The 24,261-nt window shown below is 50.6% G+C and overlaps 1 protein-coding gene across 8 annotated transcripts in view; it reads left to right on the plus strand.

The window, feature by feature from the left end:
- SUN1 (Sad1 and UNC84 domain containing 1) overlaps positions 1–24,261 on the plus strand; it is a 161,863-nt gene that overhangs the window by 101,970 nt on the left and 35,632 nt on the right. For all 8 annotated transcript variants that reach the window (XM_075318068.1, XM_075318065.1, XM_075318064.1 and 5 more), the window contains 3 exons: positions 2,027–2,085; positions 16,000–16,145; positions 23,731–23,964. In XM_075318068.1, coding sequence (XP_075174183.1) covers positions 2,027–2,085; positions 16,000–16,145; positions 23,731–23,964 — 439 coding nt within the window. The remainder of the gene's footprint in view (positions 1–2,026; positions 2,086–15,999; positions 16,146–23,730; positions 23,965–24,261) is intronic.

Genomic DNA, 24,261 nt, shown 5'->3' on the forward strand with positions numbered 1-24,261 from the left:
CCCTCTATCTATCTATCCCTCTATCTATCTATCCCTCTATCTATCTATCCTCTAATCCTATCTATCTATCCCTCTATCTCTATCTATCTATCATCTATCTCTATCTATCTATCATCTATCTCTATCTATCTATCCCTCTATCAATCTATCTATCCTCTCTATCTATCCTATCTATCTATCTATCTATCTATCTATCTATCTATCTATCCCTCTATCTATCTATCCCTCTATCTATCTATCCTCTATCTATCTATCCCTCTATCTATCTATCCCTCTATCTATCTATCCCTCTATCTATCTATCTATCCCTCTATCTATCTATCTATCCTCTATCTATCTATCCCTCTATCTATCTATCTCCTCTATCTATCTATCTCCTCTATCTATCTATCTATCCCTCTATCTATCCCTCTATCTATCTATCCCTCTATCTATCTATCCCTCTATCTATCTATCCCTCTATCTATCTATCTCCCTCTATCTATCTATCCCTCTATCTATCTATCCCTCTATCTCTATCTATCTATCATCTATCTCTATCTATCTATCATCTATCTCTATCTATCTATCCCTCTATCTATCTATCTATCCCTCTATCTATCTATCTATCCCTCTATCTATCTATCCCTCTATCTATCTATCTATCCCTCTATCTATCTATCCCTCTATCTATCTATCCCTCTATCTATCTATCCCTCTATCTATCTATCCCTCTATCTATCTATCCCTCTATCTATCTATCCCTCTATCTATCTATCTATCCCTCTATCTATCTATCTATCCCTCTATCTATCTATCCCTCTATCTATCTATCCCTCTATCTATCTATCCCTCTATCTATCTATCCCTCTATCTATCTATCTCCCTCTATCTATCTATCTCCCTCTATCTATCTATCTATCCCTCTATCTATCCCTCTATCTATCTATCCCTCTATCTATCTATCCCTCTATCTATCTATCTCCCTCTATCTATCTATCTCCCTCTATCTATCCCTCTATCTATCTATCCCTCTATCTATCTATCCCTCTATCTATCTATCCCTCTATCTGTCTATCTATTCTTCTGTCTATTTCTCTATCTCAGAATGAAATGACTTTTTTTTTTTTTTTCTTCAATGTGCTTTATTGCATTGAATGCAATAAAGCACATACCAACCCGCACGCGGCAAAACCGCGGCAATACCGCGAACAATGCCGCTGTTTTTTTACCGCGGGCGCGGTAATCTTTGAATACCTGCGGAATTTTCTTGAGAAAATTCCATTTTCCAGTGCGCACAGGGCCTAAACTTGTAATTTTGCTGAAGACCGTCGTACGTCAGTGTGCGCATGTGCCACCCGCAGCACCATGTTGCTGAAGACCCCCAATAGTTGAATGTACAAACTTGCCACCCTTGCTGTTGGCTGTACAAGCACACAATTTAAAGGGACACTGTCACCAGGTTTTTGCCACCTAATCTGAGAGCAGCATAATGTAGGGGCAGAGATCCTGATTCCAGCGATGTCACTTACTGGGCTGCTTAGTATAATTTTGATAACATTTTTGTTTAATCAGCAGTAGATTATCATTACATGACTAATTGTCCTGCTGCCATGTAGTCCAGCATATTCATGAGCTCTGTAAAACTGCTAGATCTGCAGCACAGAAAACATTGATTTTATCAAAATGACAGCAAACAGCTCAGTAAGTGACACATCACTGGAATCAGGGTCTCTGTCTCTATATTATGCTGCTCTCAGATGAGGGAGCAAAAATCTGGTGACCGATTCCCTTTCTGCACAGCTCCCCCCTCCACTTCAGTGGTATCTCCCAGCTCAGAGGCATGAAGTCTCACTCAGCTGTCCAGATGGCGAGAGAGTGGAAGAATCCAACTTTAGCCTCCTTCTTTTAAAGGGCCAGAGTTCTTGTTTATGATTAGAAAAAAAAAATCCTTTAACTTAATATTTGAGTGTTTTCTTTTTTTTTGGCCTACTTTTCATAAAATTTTCCAGGAGTCCCCCTTTAATTTACTCAATTTATGTTTTAGGTGCCTCCCCAAAGTTTTCAAAGGGCTGCTCCTACTGATCCCACTGCTGCTGCTCCTGGGTAAGGCGTCGTTCTTCTACTGTCTCTCCATTTGGGGTATATACACTACAGTTCAAAAGTTTGGGGTCACCTAGGCAACTTTGTCTCTTCCATGTAAAATCATACTTTTATTAATCAAATGAGTTGCATAATGAATAGAGAATATCGTCCAGACATTGATGAGGTTAGAAATAATGATTTTTACTTGAAATAATAATTTTCTCTTCAGACTTTGCTTTCGGCACAGAATGCTCCTTTGCAGCAATTCCAGCTTTGCAGACCTTTGGCATTCTAGCGATTAATTTGCGGAGGTAATCTGGAGATATTTCACCCCATGCTTCCAGAAGCCCCCCCACAAGTTGGGTTGGCTTGATGGGCACGTTTTGCACACCATACGGTCAAGCTGCTCCCACAACAGCTCTATAGGGTTGAGGTCTGGTGACTGGGCTGGCCACTCTATTACAGATAGAATACCAGCTGCCGGCTTCTTCCCTAAATAGTTCATGCATAATTTGGAGCTGTAGTCATTGTTCTGTTGTAGGATGAAATTGGTTCCAATCAAGCGTTGTCCACAGGGTATGGCATGGCGCTGCAAAATGGAGTGATAGCCTTCCTTATTCAAAATCGCTTTTACCTTGTACAAATCTCCTATTTCTTTGTCGCTCTATTGGGAGACCCAGACAATTGGGTGTATAGCTACTGCCTCCGGAGGCCACACAAAGTATTACACTTAAAAGTGTAAGGCCCCTCCCCTACTGCCTATACACCCCCCGTGGGATCACGGGCTCCTCAGTTTTCATGCTTTGTGCGAAGGAGGCTAACATCCACGCATAGCTCCACTGTTTTAGTCAGCAGCAGCTGCTGACTTTGTCGGATGGAAGAAAAGAGGGCCCATACTAGGGCCCCCAGCATGCTCCCTTCTCACCCCACTTTTGTTGGCGGTGTTTGTTAAGTTTGAGGTACCCATTGCGGGTACGGAGGCTGGAGCCGACATGCTGCTTTCCTTCCCCATCCCCTTAGGGCTCTGGGTGAAGTGGGATCCTATCGGTCTCCAAGCACAGGAGACCGTGCTCCGTCCACAGCCCCTGGGAATCTGCTGGACGTGGAGATGAGTATCGTCAGGGACAGGGCCCTGCTACATTAAGGTACTCTGGGTCCCCGTACAGATCGCGCACACACACCAGCATTGCTGGGTGTGTTAGTGCGCCGGGGACAGCAGCGCGGCGCGCTGGTGCTTTACTCACTGCAGCTTTGCTGAGTGAGTTTCTGTATTAGGAACTGCCGCGCCGGCCGCTGCTGGCGGTTTTTTACACTGCGGTGCGGCTGGGACTTGTGGTGCGCCGGGGACTTCCACGCTGGCCGTGCTTATACGACGGCCGCGCTTATAAATCGAGTCCCCGGCTTTTGCGGCCTAGTTCCCTTTCGTTCCCGCCCCCAGGCCTGCCAGTCAGGGGAAGGGCGGGACGCTGGTCAGAACGTCAGCGCCGAGGGCTGGAGTCTGCTTAGCATACTCCAACCCCCCTCACTAGGCACAGTGGGACGCTAGTTTCCCGCACTTTGTCTGGGGCACGCCCACGGCCCGCCCCTCTTCACAGGACGCCGGCAGCCATTCCTGTTTGCAGTCTGAGTGGAGAAGGGACACGAGTTCTGGGAGACCCAGGCACGGGATTCTGGCGGTCACACACCCGCTTTTCAGCGGGCGGTAAGCAGCCCTCGAGGGCTCACCCCACTAGTGCCGCAGTGTTCATTTGTACTTTATGCTTGTATGCTATAAATTGCATTGTACGGTCGCTATTCTTGGCTATATACCCTCCTAGATTGCTAGACAACAGCATGTCGTCCGCAAAAAGCAAAGGGGCCAAGACACAGGCTTTCTATGCTACTTGTACCGCATGTAAGGCTGTTCTACCGGCAGGTGCCACTGACCCCCATTGTGTGCAATGTTCGGCCCCTGTAGCACTTGCTCAGCCGGGGCCTCTGCTAGAGGTGGCCCAAGGAGAACCACCTGTGAACACTGTCCAGGTGGCAGGGACGGAGTTTGCAGTTTTTGCTGATAAACTGTCGGTGACTATGTCTAAAATCCTTGAGACTTTGCAGTCCAGACCGGTAACTCAGACCATGGGCACTGTTGATTCAATGCTCCCTGGCCCCCCTCATTTGGAACAAATCCGTGCTCCGGGGGGGTCCCATGCATCCCGGTGTGATGGCTCTGACACGGACGACAGTCCCAGACAGCCTAAGCGAGCTCGCTATGAGCGACCCTCGAGTTCATCACACTGGTCAGGGTCCCAGCAGGAAGGCTCTCTGTTTGATGAGACAGAGGTTGCTGATCAGGATTCTGATCCTGAGACCGCTCTCAATCTGGATACACCTGATGGGGACGCAATGGTGAATGATCTCATAGCGTCCATCAATAAAATGTTGGATATTTCTCCCACAGCTCCTCCGGTGGAGGAGTCAGCTTCACAGCAGGAGAAATTCCATTTCAGGTATCCCAAGCGTAAATTAAGTACTTTTCTGGACCACTCTGACTTTAGAGAGTCAGTCCAGAAACACCACGCTTATCCAGATAAGCGTTTCTCCAAACGTCTTAAGGATACACGTTATCCCTTTCCCCCTGACGTGGTCAAAGGCTGGACCCAGTGTCCAAAGGTGGATCCCCCAATCTCCAGGCTTGCGGCTAGATCCATAGTTGCAGTAGAAGATGGGGCTTCACTTAAAGATGCCACTGACAGACAGATGGAGCTCTGGTTGAAATCCATCTATGAAGCTATCGGCGCGTCGTTTGCTCCAGCATTCGCAGCCGTATGGGCACTCCAAGCTATTTCAGCTGGTTTGGCGCAGATTGACACTGTCACACGTACATCTGTTCCGCAAGTAGCATCCTTAACCTCTCAAATGTCTGCATTTGCGTCTTACGCTATTAATGCTGTCCTGGACTCTACAAGCCGTACGGCAGTGGCGTCCGCCAACTCCGTGGTTTTACGCAGAGCATTGTGGTTAAGGGAATGGAAGGCAGATTCTGCTTCCAAGAAGTGCTTAACCAGTTTGCCATTTTCTGGTGACAGACTGTTTGGTGAGAGATTGGATGAAATCATTAAACAGTCCAAGGCTAAGGATTCATCCTTACCTCAGCCCAGACCAAATAAACCCCAACAGAGGAAGGGACAGTCGAGGTTTCGGTCCTTTCGAGGCTCGGGCAGGTCCCAATTCTCCTCGTCCAAAAGGACTCAAAAGGATCAGAGGAGCTCAGATTCTTGGCGGGCCCAGTCACGCCCAAAGAAAGCAGCCGGAGGAACCGCTACCAAAGCGGCTTCCTCATGACTTTCGGCCTCCTCTCTCCGCATCCTCGGTCGGTGGCAGGCTCTCCCGCTTTGGCGACATTTGGCTGCCACATGTCAAGGACCGTTGGGTGAGAGACATTCTGTCTCACGGGTACAGGATAGAGTTCATTTCTCGTCCTCCAACTCGATTCTTCAGAACTTCTCCGCCTCCCGGCCGAGCCAATGCTCTTCTGCAGGCGGTGTGCTCTTTAAAGGCAGAAGGAGTGGTGATCCCTGTTCCTCTTCAGGAGCAAGGTCACGGTTTTTACTCCAATTTGTTTGTGGTGCCAAAAAAGGACGGGTCTTTCCGTCCTGTTCTGGACCTAAAACTGCTCAACAAGCATGTGAAAACCAGGCGGTTCCGGATGGAATCCCTCCGCTCCATCATCGCCTCAATGTCTCAAGGAGATTTCCTAGCATCAATAGACATCAAAGATGCTTATCTCCACGTGCCGATTGCTCCAGAACACCAGCGTTTTCTACGCTTCGTTTTAGGAGACGAACACCTTCAGTTCGTAGCCCTGCCTTTCGGTCTGGCGACAGCCCCAAGGGTCTTCACCAAGGTCATGGCAGCAGTAGTAGCAGTCCTGCACTCTCAGGGTCACTCTGTGATCCCTTACTTGGACGATCTACTTGTCAAGGCACCCTCTCAAGAGGCATGCCAACACAGCCTGAACGTTGCGCTGGAGACTCTCCAGAGTTTCGGGTGGATCATCAACTTTTCAAAGTCAAATCTGACCCCAACCCAATCGATAACATACCTTGGCATGGAGTTTCATACTCTATCAGCGATAGTGATGCTTCCGCTGGACAAACAGCGTTCACTACAGACAGGGGTGCAATCTCTCCTTCAGGGCCAGTCGCATCCCTTGAGACGCCTCATGCACTTCCTGGGGAAGATGGTAGCAGCAATGGAGGCAGTCCCTTTCGCGCAGTTTCATCTGCGTCCATTACAATGGGACATTCTCCGCCAATGGGACGGGAAGTCGAAGTCCCTGGACAGGAACGTCTCCCTTTCTCAGGCGGCCAAGGATTCTCTTCAGTGGTGGCTTCTTCCCACCTCATTGTCAATAGGAAAGTCTTTCCTACCCCCATCCTGGGCGGTGGTCACAACGGACGCGAGTCTATCAGGGTGGGGAGCAGTTTTTCTCCACCACAGGGCTCAAGGTACGTGGACTCAACAAGAGTCCACACTTCAGATCAATGTTCTGGAAATCAGAGCAGTGTATCTTGCCCTACAAGCCTTCCAGCAGTGGCTAGAAGGCAAGCAGATCCGAATTCAGTCGGACAACTCCACAGCGGTGGCATACATCAACCACCAAGGAGGGACACGCAGTCGGCAAGCCTTCCAGGAAGTCCGGCGGATTCTGACGTGGGTGGAAGACACGGCATCCACCATATCCGCAGTTCACATCCCGGGCGTAGAAAACTGGGAAGCAGACTTCCTCAGTCGCCAGGGTATGGACGCAGGGGAATGGTCTCTTCACCCGGACGTGTTTCAGGAGATCTGTCGCCGCTGGGGGAGGCCGGACGTCGACCTAATGGCGTCTCGGCACAACAACAAGGTCCCAGCTTTTATGGCACGGTCTCACGATCACCGAGCTCTGGCGGCGGACGCCTTAGTTCAAGATTGGTCGCAGTTCCGGCTGCCTTATGTGTTCCCACCTCTGGCGCTGTTGCCCAGAGTGCTACGCAAGATCAGGTCCGACTGCCGCCGCGCCCTCCTCGTCGCTCCAGACTGGCCAAGGAGGTCGTGGTACCCGGATCTGTGGCATCTCACGGTAGGACAACCGTGGGCAATACCAGACCGGCCAGACTTGCTGTCTCAAGGGCCGTTTTTCCATCAGAATTCTGCGGCCCTGAGCCTGACTGTGTGGCCATTGAGTCCTGGATCCTAGCGTCTTCAGGACTATCTCAAGAGGTCATTGCCACCATGAGACAGGCTAGGAAACTATCCTCTGCCAAGATCTACCACAGGACGTGGAAGATATTCTTAACTTGGTGCTCTGCTCAGGAAGTTTCTCCCTGGCCATTTGCTTTGCCTACCTTTCTTTCCTTCCTGCAATCCGGGTTGGAAAAAGGTCTGTCGCTCGGCTCCCTTAAGGGACAAGTCTCTGCGCTATCTGTATTTTTTCAGAAGCGCCTAGCACGACTTCCTCAGGTACGCACGTTCCTGCAAGGGGTTTGTCATATCGTCCCTCCTTACAAGCGGCCGTTAGAGCCCTGGGATCTGAACAGGGTTCTAATTGCTCTCCAGAAGCCGCCTTTCGAGCCTTTGAGGGATGTTTCCCTGTCTCGCCTTTCACAGAAAGTGGCCTTTCTAGTAGCGGTCACGTCTCTTCGGAGAGTGTCCGAGCTAGCAGCGCTGTCATGCAAATCTCCCTTCCTGGTGTTTCACCAGGACAAGGTGGTTCTGCGCCCGATTCCGGAGTTTCTCCCTAAGGTGGTATCCCCCTTTCATCTCAATCAGGATATCTCCTTACCTTCTTTGTGTCCTCGTCCAGTTCATCAATGTGAAAAGGATTTGCATTTGTTGGATCTGGTGAGAGCACTCAGAATCTACATTTCCCGCACGGCACCTCTGCGCCGCTCGGATGCACTCTTTGTCCTTGTCGCCGGCCAGCGTAAAGGGTTGCAGGCTTCCAAATCCACCCTGGCTCGGTGGATCAAGGAACCAATTCTTGAAGGCTACCGTTCTGCGGGGCTTCCGGTTCCATCAGGGCTGAAGGCCCATTCTACCAGAGCCGTGGGTGCGTCCTGGGCATTACGGCACCAGGCTACGGCTCAGCAAGTGTGCCAGGCGGCTACCTGGTCGAGTCTGCACACTTTTACCAAGCATTATCAGGTGCATACCTATGCTTCGGCGGACGCCAGCCTAGGTAGACAAGTCCTTCAGGCGGCGATTGCTCACCTGTAGAAAAGGGCCGTTTTTATGGCCCTATCACGAGGTATTATTTTACCCACCCAGGGATTGCTTTTGGACATCCCAATTGTCTGGGTCTCCCAATAGAGCGACAAAGAAGAAGGGAATTTTGTTTACTTACCGTAAATTCCTTTTCTTCTAGCTCTAATTGGGAGACCCAGCACCCGCCCCTGTTTTTTTGTATACACATGTTGTTCATGTTGAATGGTTTCAGTTCTCGGATATTCCTTCGGATTGAGTTTGCTTAAACCAGTTTATTGGCTTTCCTCCTTCTTGCTTTTGCACTAAAACTGAGGAGCCCGTGATCCCACGGGGGGTGTATAGGCAGTAGGGGAGGGGCCTTACACTTTTAAGTGTAATACTTTGTGTGGCCTCCGGAGGCAGTAGCTATACACCCAATTGTCTGGGTCTCCCAATTAGAGCTAGAAGAAAAGGAATTTACGGTAAGTAAACAAAATTCCCTTCTTTACCAGCACCAAAGCAACCCCAGACCATCACATTACCTCCACCATGCTTGACAGATGGCATCAGGCACTCTTCCAGCATCTCTTCAGTAGTTCTGCGTCTCACAAATGTTCTTCTGTGTGATCCAAACACCTCAAACTTCGATTCGTCTGTCTATAACACTTTTTTCCAATCTTCCTCTGTCCAATATCTGTGTTCTTTTCCCCATATTAATCTTTTCCTTTTATTAGCCAGTCTCAGATATGGCTTTTTCTTTGCCACTCAGCCCTGAAGGCCAGCATCCCGGAGTCGCCTCTTCACTGTAGACGTTGACACGGGCGTTTTGCGGGTACTATTTAATGAAGCGGCCAATTGAAAACCTATGAGGCGTTGATTTCTCAAACTAGAGCCTCTAATGTACTTGTCTTGTTGCTCAGTTGTGCAGCGGGGCCTCCCACTTCTCTTTCTACTCTGGTTAGAGCCTGTTTGTGCTCTCCTCTGAAGGGAGTAGTACACACCGTTGTAGGAAATATTCAGTTTCTTGGCTATTTCTCGCATGGAAAATCCTTCATTTCTAAGAACAAGAATAGACTGTCAAGTTTCACATGAAAGTTCTCTTTCTTTGTCGCTCTATTGGGAGACCCAGACAATTGGGTGTATAGCTACTGCCTCCGGAGGCCACACAAAGTATTACACTTAAAAGTGTAAGGCCCCTCCCCTTCTGCCTATACACCCCCCGTGGGATCACGGGCTCCTCAGTTTTCATGCTTTGTGCGAAGGAGGTCAGACATCCACGCATAGCTCCACTGTTTAGTCAGCAGCAGCTGCTGACTATGTCGGATGGAAGAAAAGAGGGCCCATACTAGGGCCCCCAGCATGCTCCCTTCTCACCCCACTTTTGTCGGCGGTGTTTGTTAAGGTTGAGGTACCCATTGCGGGTACGGAGGCTGGAGCCCACATGCTGCTTTCCTTCCCCATCCCCTTAGGGCTCTGGGTGAAGTGGGATCTTATCGGTCTCCAGGCACTGAGGCCGTGCTCCATCCACAGCCCCTGGGAATCTGCTGGACATGGAGCGGAGTATCCTCAGGGACATGGCCCTGCTACGTTGAGGTACTCTGTGTCCCCGTGGGGACCGCGCACAAACACACGGCAGCACTGCTGGGTGTGTTAGTGCGCCAGGGATGGCGGCGCTGCCCGCACTGGTGCCATCGCACACTACAGCGTGCTGGGTGTGTTAGAGTATTGGGGGACTGCCGCGCTAACCGCCGCTGCCATTTTTATCTCAGGCGCGGCTGGGACTTGTGGTGCGCCGGGGACTTCCGCGCCGACCAGGGCTTATATGCCGGGCCGCGCTTATTACTCTAGTCCCCGGCTTTTGCGGCCTTCTCTCACTTCGTTACCGCCCACTGGCCTGCCAGTCAGGGTAAGGGCGTGACGCTGCACAGCACGGCAGCGCTGAGAGATGGAGCATGCTTTGCATACTCCACCCCTCTCACTGTACACAGTGTGAAACCGGATTCCCGCACTTTCTGGGGCACGCCCACGGCCTCCTCCTCTACACAGGACGCCGGCAGCCATTCATGTCAGTTTTTTCTGTGACTGAGAAAAGAGACAAGTTTGGGAAGACCCTGGCAGGGATTCGGGTGGTCATACAACCGCTGTGTGCGGGCGGTAAGCAGCACCTGTGGTGCTGACCCCACTAGTACCGAAATGCACATATAGATATATGCTTGTACGCTATACATTGCACTGTTCGGTCGCACTTTTGTATTTTGGCTATATACCCTCCTTGATTGTTCGGGGGAGATAACAGCATATCGTCTGTGAAAAACAAGAGTGCAGAAGCACAGGTTTTCTATGCAGCCTGTACAGCTGTACGGCTATACTGCCGGCAGGTTCCACGGACCCCAATTGTATGCAATGCACGGCCCTTGTGGAACTTACTCAGCCGGAGTCTCTGCTAATGGTCCAGGTGGTGGGGACGGAGTTTACAGTATCTACTTCAGACTTTCTGAGACTATGGCTAAGATACTAGAAGCCTTGCAGTCCAGACCGGTCCCTCAGACCATGGGCTCTGTTGATTCATTGCCCCTGGTCCCCCCCCCCCCCAGTTGGTACAACAAGGTGCTCCTGGAGTGTCTCAGGGATCCCAGGGTGAGGGGTCTGACTCGGACCGCAGTCCCAGACCCCCTAAGCGACCTCGCTGGGAGCATCCCTCGACGTCACAGCATCATTCAGGGTCTCAGCATGGGGACTCTCTCTATGATAAGGCGGAGGTATCTGATCAGGATTCTGATCCTGAGAACGTTCTCTACCTGGATACACCTGACTGTGACACCGTAGTGAACGATCTTACGGCGTCCATCAATCATATGTTGGTTATTTCTCCCTCAGCTCCTACGCCTGAGGAGTCAGCTTCTCAGCAGGAGAAGTTCCGTTTCAGGTTCCCCAAGCGTACATTGAGTACGTTTTCTGGATCACTCTGACTTCAGGGAGGCAGTCCAGAACCACCAGGCTTCTCCAGATATCGTTTTTGCCTTAAGGATACACGTTATCTCTTCCCTTTTGACGTTGTCAAGGGCTGGGTTCAGTGTTCCAATGTGGACCTCCTATCTCCAGCGGCTAAATCCTTAGTTGCAGTGGAAGATATGGCTTCACTCAAAGATGCCACTGACAGACAGATGGAGCTCTGGTTGGAATCCATCTATGAAGCTATTGCCGTGTCTTTGCTCCAGCTTTCGCAGCCGTCTGGGCGCTCCAAGCGGTCTCAGCGGCTCAAGCGCAAATTGAGGCAGTCACACGTATGTCTGCGTCGCAGGCTGCGTCTTTAACATCTCAAACGTCAGCGTTTGCGTCATACGCCATAATGCTGTCCTGGACTCGGCGAGCCGGAAGGCGGTTGCGTCCGACAATTCAGTGGTAATACGCAGAGCCTTGTGGTTGCGGGAATGGAAGGCAGATTCTGCTTCCAAAAAAGTGCCTAACCAGTTTGCCATTCTCTGGCGACCGCTTGTTTGGTGAGCGACTGGATGAAATCATCAAACAATCCAAGGGAAAGGATACATCCTTTCCTCAGGCTAAACCGATCATACCCCAACAGAGGAGGGGACAGTCGAGGTTTCGGTCCTTGCGGGGCGCAGGCAGGTCCAATTCTCCCCGTCCAAAAGGCCTCAGAAGGATCAGAGGAACTCCGACGCTTGGCGGTCTAAATCACGCCCTAAAAAGACCGCCGGAGGCGCCGCTACCAAGGCGGCTTCCTCATGACTTACGGCCTCCTCACACCGCATCCTCGGTCGGTGGCAGGCTCTCCCGCTTTTGCGACACCTGGCTGCCACAAGTAAGACCGTTGGGTGAGAGACATTTTGTCTCACGGTTACAGGATAGAGTTCAGCTCTCGTCCTCCGACTCGATTCTTCAGAACATCTCCGCCTCCCGAGCGAGCCAAGGCTCTGCTGCAGGCGGTGGGCATTCTGAAGGCAGAAGGAGTGGTGGTCCCGGTTCCTCTTCAGCAACAGGGTCACGGTTTCTACTCCAACCTGTTTGTGGTTCCAAAGAAGGACGGGTCCTTCTGTCCTGTTTTGGACCTAAAACTATTCAACAAACACGTAAGGACCAGGCGGTTCCGGATGGAATCCCTCCGCTCCGTCATCGCCTCAATGTTCCAAGGAGATTTCCTAGCATCGATCGATATCAGGATGCTTATCTCCACGTACCAATTGCTCCAGAGCATCAGCGCTTCCTGCGCTTCGCCATAGGAGACGAACACCTTCAGTTCGCGGCACTGCCGTTCGGCCTGGCGACAGACCCAAGGGTTTTCACCAAGGTCATGCTACAGTAGTTGCGGTCCTCGACTCTCAGGGTCACTCAGTGATACCCTACTTAGACGATCTGCTGGTCAAGGCACCCTCTCAAGAGGCATGCCAACACAGCCTCAACGTTACTCTGGAGATTCTCCAGAGTTTCGGGTGGATCATCAATTTTCCAAAGTCAAATCTGACACCGGTCCAATCGCTGACATATCTTGGCATGGAGTTTCTTACTCTTCCAGCGATAGTGAAGCTTCCGCTGGACAAACAGCGGTCACTACAGACAGGGGTACAATCACTCCTTCAAGGTCGGTCACACCCCTTGAGGCGCCTCATGCACTTCCTTGGGAAGATGGTGGCAGCAATAGAAGCAGTCCCTTTCGCGCAGTTTCACCTGCGTCCTCTTCAATGGGACATCCTACGCAAGTGGGACAGGATGCCGACGTCCATAGACAGGAACGTCTACCTCTCTCAAGCAACCAAAGCTTCCCTTCAGGTGGTGGCTTCTTCCCACCTCATTATCGAAAGGGAAATCTTGCCTAACCCCATCCTGGGCGGTGGTCACGACGGACGCGAGTCTGTCAGGGTGGGGAGCGATCTCTCCACCACAGGGCTCAGGGTACGTGGACTCAGTAAGAGTCCTCACTTCAGATCAATGTTCTGGAGATAAGGGCAGTGTATCTTGCCCTAAAAGCGTTCCAACAGTGGCTGGAAGGCAGGCAGATCCGAATTCAGTCGGACAACTCCACAGCGGTGGCTTACATCAACCACCAAGGTGGGACACGCAGTCGGCAAGCCTTCCAGGAAGTCCGGCGGATTCTGCTGTGGGTGGAAGCCACAGCACCCACCATATCCGCAGTTCACATCCCGAGCGTAGAAAACTGGGAAGCAGACTTTCTCAGTCGCCAGGGCATGGATGCAGGGGAATGGTCCCTTCACCCGGACGTGTTTCAGGAGATCTGTTGCCGCTGGGGGATGCCGGACGTCGACCTAATGGCGTCTCAGCACAACAACAAGGTCCCGGCATTCATGGCGCGGTCTCACGATCACAGAGCTTTGGCGGCAGACGCCTTCGTTCAGGATTGGTCGCAGTTTCAACTCCCTTATGCGTTCCCACCTCTGGCACTGTTGCCCAGAGTGTTACGCAAGATCAGGTCCGACTGCCGCCGCGCCATCCTCGTCGCTCCAAAATGGCCAACGAGGTCGTGGTACTCGGATCTGTGGCATCTCACGGTAGGCCAACCGGGGGAACTATCAGACCGACCAGACTTGCTGTCTCAAGGGTCGTTTTTTCCTTCAGAATTCTGCGACCCTCAACCTGATGGAGTGGCCATTGAGTCCTGGATCCTAGCATCTGCAGGGTTATCTCAAGGGGTCATTACCACTATGAGACAGGCCAGAAAACACACATCTGCCAAGATCTACCACAGAACGTGGAAGATATTCTTATCTTGGTCCTCTGCTCAGGGAGTTTCTCCCTGGCCAATTGCCTTGCCTACTTTCTTTCCTTCCTGCAATTCGGTTGGAAAAAGGTTGTCGCTCGGTTCCCTTAACGGACAAATCTCAGCGCTCTCTGTATTTTTTTCAGAAGCGCCTAGCAAGACTACCTCAGGTACGCACGTTCCTGCAGGGGGTTTGCCGCTTAGTCCTTCCTTACAAACGACTGTTAGAACCCTGTGATTTGAACAGGGTGCTGATGGTTCTGCAGAAACCACCATTCGAGCCTATGAGGGATTTTTCTCTCTCACGCCTTTCGCAGAAAGTGGTTTTCCTAGGAGCAGTCACTTAACTTCGGAGAGTGTCTGTCGGGGCAGCATTGTCGTGAAAAGTCCCCTTCCCGGTGTCTCACCAGGTCAAGGGGTTCTGCGTCCGGTTCCGGAATTTCTCCCTAATCAGGGTATCCGTACCCTCTGTTTGTCTTCATCCAGTTCACCAATGTGAAAAGGATTTGCACTTGATTAGATCTGGTGAGAGCACTCAGACTCTTCATCGATCGTACGGCGTCCCTGCGCCGCTCGGAAGCACTCTTGTCCTTGTCGCTAGCCAGCGTAAAGGGTTACAGGCTTCCAAATCAAGACTGGCTCGGTGGTTCAAGGAACCAATTCTCTAGCTTATCGTTCTGCTGGGCTTACGGTTCCCTCAGGGCTGAAGGTCCATTCTACCAGAGCGGTGGATGCGTCCTGGGCTTGAGGCACCAGGCTACGGCTCAGCTTGTGTGTCAGGCGGCTACCTGGTCCAGCCTCCACACTTTCACGAAACACTGTCAGGTGCATACCTATGCTTCGGCGGATGCCAGCATAGGCAGACGAGTCCTTCAGGCGGCGGTTGCCCACCTGTAGAAAGGGGCCGTTTTACGGCTCTATTACGAGGTATTATTTTACCCACCCAGGGATTGCTTTTGGACATCCCAATTGTCTGGGTCTCCCAATAGAGCGACAAAGAAGAAGGGAATTTTGTTTACTTACCGTAAATTCCTTTTCTTCTAGCTCTAATTGGGAGACCCAGCACCCGCCCCTGTTTTTTTGTATACACATGTTGTTCATGTTGAATGGTTTCAGTTCTCCGATATTCCTTCGGATTGAATTTGCTTAAACCAGTTTATTGGCTTTCCTCCTTCTTGCTTTTGCACTAAAACTGAGGAGCCCGTGATCCCACGGGGGGTGTATAGGCAGTAGGGGAGGGGCCTTACACTTTTAAGTGTAATACTTTGTGTGGCCTCCGGAGGCAGTAGCTATACACCCAATTGTCTGGGTCTCCCAATTAGAGCTAGAAGAAAAGGAATTTACGGTAAGTAAACAAAATTCCCTTCTTTTCTGGCCATTTGGAGAGTTTAATGGAATCAACAAATGTAATGCTCCAGATTCTCAACTAGCTCAAAGGAAGGTCAGTTTTATAGTTTCTCTAATCAGCAAAACTGTTTTTAGCTGTGCTAACATACTGGCACAAGGGATTTCTAAACATCCATTAGCTTTCTAACACAGCAAACACAATGTACTATTATAACACTGGAGTGGTGGTTGTTGGAAATGGGCCTCTATACACCTATATTGCATTAAAAAACAGACGTTTGAAGCTGAATAGTCATTTACCACATTAACAATGTACAGAGTGGATTTCTGTTTAATTTAATGTTGGCTTCATTGAAAAAAATGTGGTTTTCTTTAAAAAATAAGGAAATATCTAAGTGACCCTAAACTTTGAACTGTGGGGTGTGTGTGTGTGTGTGTGTGTGTGTGTGTGTGTGTGTGTGTGTGTGTGTGTGTGTGTGTGTGTGTGCGCGCGTGTATGTACAGAATGTGTGTTTTGTGTATATGATATATATAATTTGTGTGTGTGTATATATATAATATATATATAATATTATATTATATTATATTAATATTATATTAATATAATATTCTAAGCATTTATTTGTTTTTCTCTGATGACCCATCCTTAGGTCTCTGGCTTTGGGGATTTGAGACGTTACTTGCCATGTTACCATTCTTCAATGAACCTAGTACATACACCACCCAAACCTCTGAGGGCCCTATTCCCAGCCTGAAGCCAGCGGAGGATATCCACATACCCAGCACGGACGAGAAGGTAATATTTCATCTCCAATGACACTTTGATATAGGCAGCACTTTCTTCATGCACCTCCTACTAATGGTTCTCATTTAGAGACGCATGGTTTTTTTTTTCCTACAATGTTAGCCTTTGACACATTAAGGTGGAGTGCCCCTTTAAGAGTGTTGCATCACCGTTAATTCTATCTCCCTTTTGAAAAGGGAAATCCCATTCTATGAAATATACATTGTCCCTTTTTAACCCCTTCACGACCGGCCGATTTTTCGCTTTCCGGTTGTTTTTTTTCGCCATTCTTTTTCTGAGAGACGTAACTTTATTTTTCAGTCAATATGGTCATGTGAGGGCTCATTTTTTGCGGAACGAGCTGTACTTTTAAAGAAAACCATCAGTTTTACCATATAGTGTACTGGAAAACTGCAAAAAATTTCAAATGCAGACAAAAATCGCAAAAAAAGTGCGATAGCATTATGGTTTTTGAGATATTTTATTCACTGTGTTCACTATATGGTAAAACTGATGTGTGGGTGTGATGCCTCAGGTCAGTGCGAGTTCGTAGACACCAAACATGTATAGGTTTACTTTTATATAAGGGGTTAAAAGAAAATCGGAAGTTTGTCCGAAAAAAGTGGCGCACGTTTTACGCCATATTCCGTGACCCGTAGCGTTCTCATTTCTTCGGCGCTCCATTGGGAGACCCAGACGATTGGGTGTATAGCTACTGCCTCCGGAGGCCACACAAAGCATTACACTAAAAAGTGTAAGGCCCCTCCCCTTCTGGCTATACACCCCCCGTGGGATCACGGGCTGCTCAGTTTTCAAGCTTTGTGCGAAGGAGGTCAGACATCCACGCATAGCTCCACTGTTTAGTCAGCAGTAGCTGCTGACTATGTCGGATGGAAGAAAAGAGGGCCCATACTTGGGCCCCCAGCATGCTCCCTTCTCACCCCACTCTTGTCGGGTGTTTGTTAAGGTTGAGGTACCCATTGCGGGTACGGAGGCTGGAGCCCACATGCTGCTTTCCTTCCCCATCCCCCTGAAGGGCTCTGGTGAAGTGGGATCTTACCGGCCTCCAGACTCTGAGGCCGGGCTCCATCCACAGACCCGGAGATCCTGCTGGATACGGAGCTGGGTACCATCAGGGACACGGCCCTGCAACATTCAGGTACTCTGTGTCCCCTACAGACAGGCACAGAACACGCCAGAGTTGCTGGGTGTTCTAGTGTGCCGGGGACAGTAGCGCTGTGCGCTGGGGTTATATGCACTACAGCTTTGCTGAGTGGCATTATTGTGGGGAACTACCGCGCCGACTGCCACTGAAAGCTGCGGCGCGGCTGAGACCTGTGGTGCGCCGGGGACTTCGCGCCGGCCGTGCTTTTACGACGGCAGCGCTCATAAATCTAGTCCCCGGCTTTTGCGGCCTAGTTACGGGTCGTTCCCGCCCCCAACTCTGTCATTCAGGGAAGGGGAGAGACGCGATCCAATGATCAGCGCCGAGGGCTGGAGTCTTATTTACATACTCCAGCCCTCTCACTGGGCACAGTGGGACGCCAGTTTCCCGCTCTTGGTCTGACACGCCCACGGGCCGTCCCTCTTCACAGGACGCCGGCGGCCATTCCTGCAAGCAGTCTGGCTGGAGAACGGACATAGCCCTGGGAGACCCAGACAGGGGATTCTGGCGACCACACAACCGCTCTTAAGCGGGCGGTAAGCAGCACATATGTGCTGACCCCACTAGTGCCACAGTGTTATTTTGTGTACTTTTTGGAGGTACCTATATATATATATATATATTGCACTGTAGGTCGCTTCTTGGCTTTATACCCTAGATTGCTCTGAGGAGACAACAGCATGTCATCCGCAAAAAGCAAGGGTGCCAAGGCACAGACTTTATATGCTGCTTGCACTGCATGTGGGGCTGATCTACCGACAGGCTCCACTGACCCCCATTGTGTGCAATGTTCGGTCCCTGTGGCACTTCGTCAGCCGGAGTCTAGGCTAGTAGTGGCCCAGGCAGAGACGCCTGTGATCCCTGCCCCGGTGACGGGGACAGAGTTTGCTGTTTTTGCTGATAAGATGTCTGTGACTATGACAAAAATTCTGGAATCTTTGCAGTCCAGGCCGGTCACTCAGACCATGGGCACTGTTGATTCATTGGCCCTTGGTCCCCCTCACTTGGAACTTATCCGTGCTTCAAGGGGGTCCCCGACATCACAGGCTGAAGGCTCGGACTCGGACGACAGTCCCAGGCAGCCTAAGCGAGCTCGCTGGGAGAGACCCTCGGCGTCATCACGCTGGTCAGGGTCTCAGCGAGAAGATTCTCTGTATGATGAGACAGAGGCAGGTAATCAGGAGTCTAGCCCTGAGACCGCTTTCAATCCGGATACCCCTGATGGTGACGCCATGGTAAATGACCTTATAGCGGCCATCAATAAACTGTTGGATATTTCTCCCCCGGCTCCTCCAGCGGAGGAGGCAGCTGCAGAGCAGGAGAAATTCCATTTCAGGTATCCTAAGCGTAAATTGAGCACTTTTCTGGACCACTCTGACTTCAGAGAAGCAGTCCAGAAACACAATACTTATCCAGATAAGCGCTTCTCCAAACGTCTTAAGGATACACGTTATCCCTTTCCCCCTGACGTGGTCAAACGCTGGACCCAGTGTCCAAAGGTGGATCCCCCAATCTCCAAGCTTGCGGCTAGATCCATAGTTGCGGTGGAAGATGGGGCTTCACTTAAAGATGCCAATGACAGGCAGATGGACCTTTGGTTGAAATCTGTCTACGAAGCGATCGGCGCGTCGTTTGCTCCAGCATTCGCAGCCGTGTGGGCGCTCCAAGCTATTTCAGCTGGTCTGGCGCAGGTGGACTCTGTCATACGTCCATCAGTGCCGCAAGTGGCGTCCTTAACTTCACAGATGTCTGCATTTGCAACTTATGCTATCAATGCTGTCCTGGACTCTACGAGCCGTACCTCAATGGCGTCCGCCAACTCTGTGGTGTTACGCTGAGCCTTGTGGCTAAAGGAATGGAAAGCAGATTCTGCTTCCAAAAAATGCTTAACCAGTTTACCATTATCTGGAGACAGACTGTTTGGTGAGCAATTGGCTGAAATCATTAAACAGTCCAAAGGTAAGGATTCCTCCTTACCTCAGCCCAGATCAAACAAGCCTCAACAGAGGAGGGGACAGTCGAGGTTTCGATCCTTTCGAGGCTCGGGCAGGGGCCAATTCTCCTCGTCCAAAGGGACTCAGAAGGAGCAGAGGAACTCAGATTCCTGGCGGGCTCTCTCACGCCCAAAGAAAGCAGCCGGAGGTACCGCTTCCAAAGCGGCGACCTCATGACTTTCGGCCTCCTCCCTCCGCATCCTCGGTCGGTGGCAGGCTCTCCCGCTTTTGCGACATTATCTGCCACAGGTCAAAGACCGGTGGGTAACAGACATTTTGTCCCACGGGTACAAGATAGAGTTCTGTTCTCGTCCTCTGTCGCGGTTCTTCAGAACTGTTCCACATCCTGACCGAGCCGATGCTCTTCTGCAGGCGGTGGGCTCTCTAAGGGCAGAAGGAGTGGTGATCCCTGTTCCCCTTCAGGAACAAGGTCAAGGTTTTTACTCCAATCTCTTTGTGGTACCAAAAAAGGACGGCTCTTTCCGTCCTGTTCTGGACCTAAAACTGCTCAACAAGCACGTGAAAACCAGACGGTTCCGGATGGAATCCCTCCGCTCCGTCATTGCCTCAATGTCTCAAGGAGATTTCTTGGCATCAATAGACATCAAAGATGCCTATCTCCACGTGCCGATTGCGCCAGAACACCAGCGTTTTCTACGCTTCGTGATAGAAGACGAACATTTTCAGTTCGTAGCCCTGCCATTCGGTCTGGCGACAGCCCCACGGGTTTTCACCAAGGTTATGGCAGCAGTGGTAGCAGTCCTGCACTCGCAGGGACACTCGGTGATCCCTTACCTGGACGATCTACTTGTCAAGGCACCCTCTCAGGAGGCATGCCAACACAGCCTGAACGTTGCGCTGGAGACTCTCCAGACTTTCGGGTGGATCATCAACTTTTCGAAGTCAAATCTGTCACCGACACAATCACTAACGTATCTTGGCATGGAGTTTCATACTCTCTCAGCGATAGTGAAGCTTCCGATGGACAAACAGCGTTCACTACAGACGGGGGTGCATTCTCTCCTTCAAGGCCAGTCGCACCCCTTAAGACGCCTCATGCACTTCCTAGGGAAGATGGTGGCAGCAATGGAGGCAGTCCCGTTTGCGCAGTTTCATCTGCGCCCGCTTCAATGGGACATTCTCCGCCAATGGGACGGGAAGTCGACGTCCTTAGACTAGAAAGTCTCCCTTTCCCAGACGGCCAAGGACTCTCTTCAGTGGTGGCTTCTTCCCACCTCTTTATCACAGGGGAGGTCCTTCCTACCCCCATCCTGGGAGGTGGTCACGACAGATGCGAGTCTGTCAGGGTGGGGAGCAGTTTTTCTCCACCACAGGGCTCAGGGTACCTGGACTCAGCAGGAGTCCACCCTTCAGATCAATGTTCTGGAAATCAGGGCAGTGTATCTAGCCCTACTAGCCTTCCAGCAGTGGATGGAAGGCAAGCAGATCCGAGTTCAGTCGGACAACTCCACAGCGGTGGCATACATCAACCACCAAGGCGGGACACGCAGCCGGCAAGCCTTCCAGGAAGTCCGGCGGATTCTGATGTGGGTGGAAGCCACGGCCTCCACCATATCCGCAGTTCACATCCCGGGCGTAGACAATTGGGAAGCAGACTTCCTCAGTCGCCAGGGCATGGACGCAGGGGAATGGTCCCTTCACCCGGACGTGTTTCAGGAGATCTGTCGCCGCTGGGGAATGCCGGACGTAGACCTAATGGCGTCTCGGCACAACAACAAGGTCCCAACCTTCATGGCGCGGTCTCGCGATCAAAGAGCTCTAGCGGCAGACGCCTTAGTGCAAGATTGGTCGCAGTTCCAGCTACCCTATGTGTTTCCCCCTCTGGCACTCTTGCCCAGAGTGCTACGCAAGATCAGATCTGATTGCCGCCGCGCCATCCTCGTCGCCCCAGACTGGCCGAGGAGGTCGTGGTACCCGGACCTGTGGCATCTCACGGTCGGCGAACCGTGGGCGCTACCAGACCGGCCAGACTTACTGTCACAAGGGCCGTTTTTCCACCTGAATTCTGCGGCCCTGAACCTGACTGTGTGGCCATTGAGTCCTGGATCCTAGCGTCTTCAGGATTGTCTCAAGGGGTCGTTGCCACCATGAGACAAGCTAGGAAACCCACGTCTGCTAAGATCTATCACAGGACGTGGAAGATTTTCTTATCCTGGTGCTCGGCTCAGGGAGTGTCCCCCTGGCCATTTGCATTGCCTACCTTTCTTTCCTTTCTGCAATCTGGTTTGGAAAAAGGCTTATCGCTCGGCTCCCTTAAAGGGCAAGTCTCAGCGCTATCGGTATTCTTTCAGAAGCGCCTAGCACGACTTCCTCAGGTACGCACGTTCCTGCAGGGGGTTTGTCACATTGTCCCGCCGTACAAACGGCCGTTAGATCCATGGGATCTGAATAGGGTTCTCATAGCTCTACAGAAGCCGCCCTTCGAGCCTCTGAAGGATGTTTCACTTTCTCGACTCTCACAGAAAGTGGCCTTTCTAGTAGCGGTTACGTCTCTTCGGAGGGTGTCCGAACTGGCAGCGCTGTCGTCCAAAGCTCCCTTCCAGGTGTTTCACCAGGACAAGGTGGTGCTGCGCCCGATTCAGGAGTTTCTCCCTAAGGTGGTATCCTCCTTTCACCTCAATCAGGATATCTCCTTACCTTCCTTTTGTCCTCATCCGGTTCATCGGTATGAGAAGGATTTGCATTTGTTAGAATCTACATTTCCCGCACGGCGCCACTGCGCCGCTCAGATGCACTCTTTGTCCTTGTCGCTGGAAAGCGCAAAGGGTCGCAGGCTTCCAAATCCACCCTGGCTCGATGGATCAAGGAGCCAATTCTTGAAGCCTACCGTTCTGCTGGGCTTCCGGTTCCATCAGGGCTGAAGGCCCATTCTACCAGAGCCGTGGGTGCGTCCTGGGCGTTACGACACCAGGCTACGGCTCAACAGGTGTGCCAGGCAGCTACCTGGTCGAGTCTGCACACTTTCACCAAACATTATCAGGTGCATACCTACGCGGCGGCGGACGCCAGCCTAGGTAGAAGAGTCCTGCAGGCGGCAGTTGCCTCCTCGTAGAGGAGGGCTGTTTTGCAGCGGTATCTTGAGGTATTAATTTACCCACCCAGGGACTGCTTTTGGACGTCCCAATCGTCTGGGTCTCCCAATGGAGCGCCGAAGAAGAAGGGAATTTTGTTACTTACCGTAAATTCCTTTTCTTCTAGCTCCAATTGGGAGACCCAGCACCCGCCCTGTTTCCTTCGGGATTTTTGTTTTTTTCGGGTATACATGTTGTTCATGTTGAACGGTTTCAGTTCTCCGAGGTTCCTTCGGATTGAATTTGTTTAAACCAGTTATTGGCTTTCCTCCTTCTTGCTTTAGCACTAAAACTGAGCAGCCCGTGATCCCACGGGGGGTGTATAGCCAGAAGGGGAGGGGCCTTACACTTTTTAGTGTAATGCTTTGTGTGGCCTCCGGAGGCAGTAGCTATACACCCAATCGTCTGGGTCTCCCAATTGGAGCTAGAAGAAAAGGAATTTACGGTAAGTAACAAAATTCCCTTCTTTTCAGGATCTATGGCTCAGTGACTGCTTATTTTTTGCGTCTCGAGCTGACGTTTTTAACGGTACCATTTTTGCGCAGATGCTACGTTTTGATCGCCTCTTATTGCATTTTGCGCAAAAGTTGTGGCGACAAAAAATCTTCATTTTGGCGTTTGGAATTTTTTTGCCGCTACGCCGTATACTGACCAGATTAATTGATTTTATATTTTGATAGATCGGGCGTTTCTGAACGCGGCGATACCAAAAGTGTGTATATTTTTTATTTTTTTAACCCTTGAATTTTCAATGGGGCAAATGGGGGGTGATTTGAACTTTTTAGGTTTTTTTGTTTTTTTTTTAAATTTTTTAACTTTTTTTTTAACTTTTTTGTTTTTTCTATTTTACTAGTCCCCCTAGTTGGCTATTGCGATCAGCAATCCGGTCGCTCTGCAGTATCTGCTGATCACAGCTACAAGGCTGTAAACAGCAGATACGCTCTCTTTCTCTTTTGCTGTGCCGCTGGCACAGCTAAAGTGAAAGCAATTCATGTGTAGTACAGGAGTCATCACATGACCCTGTGCTACCATGCCAACTATCGGAAGTCACGTGATCGTGTCACGTGACTTCCGGTATCGGGCGGTAAGTAAAACTTTACCGCGATCGCGCTTATAATGGCGCTGTCACATATTGACAGAGCCATTTAAGGGGTTAATCGGCACGAGCAGATAGCGACTCTGCTCGTGCCTAGCAGGCACACATCTCAGCTGTGAAAATCAGCTGAGATGTGCGCCGATCGCGGCATGCTGCCGCCAGCGGACCGCGGGCAGTAACATTATGACATTTAGGACGTAATTTTACTGCCCGCGGTCGTTAAGGGGTTAATGTTCATATCTTGTTTCAGGAGTCTAGATTTGCGTTTGATATCCGGATGAGAGAGCTGGAGAAGAAGTTTGGCTCGGTGGCTGCCAATCAGAATTATCATGTGGACGACTATAACAAACTGAAGCTTCTGGTGGAGGATCTGCAAAAACAGATGGGTCACGTGAATGACCAGGGACGCATGTCCGCTTTGATTTCTGGGCTCCTCACTGAGCATCTTAGTAAAATAAAGACCAATGTACAGGATCCCAGCACGGTAAGTGATCTCTCAAGTGTCCTTTCAGCCGGCTTTGTAATTTATGCATGTTTTGAGAGAATGTTTGTTAGTTACGGGTGGCACTGTGGCTCAGTGGTTAGCACTGCAGTCTTGTGGTGGCTCAGTGGTTAGCACTGCAGTCTTGCAGCGCTGGGGTCCTGAGTTCAAATCCCACCAAGGACACTATCTGGAAGGAGTTTGTATGTTCTCCCCGTGTTTGCGTGAGTTTCCTCCGGGGTCTCCGGTTTCCTCCCACACTCAAAAGACATACAGATAAGGACTCTAGATTGTGAGCCC

This window comes from Anomaloglossus baeobatrachus, chromosome 7 (genome assembly GCF_048569485.1).
Source record: "Anomaloglossus baeobatrachus isolate aAnoBae1 chromosome 7, aAnoBae1.hap1, whole genome shotgun sequence".
NCBI lineage: Eukaryota > Metazoa > Chordata > Amphibia > Anura > Aromobatidae > Anomaloglossus > Anomaloglossus baeobatrachus.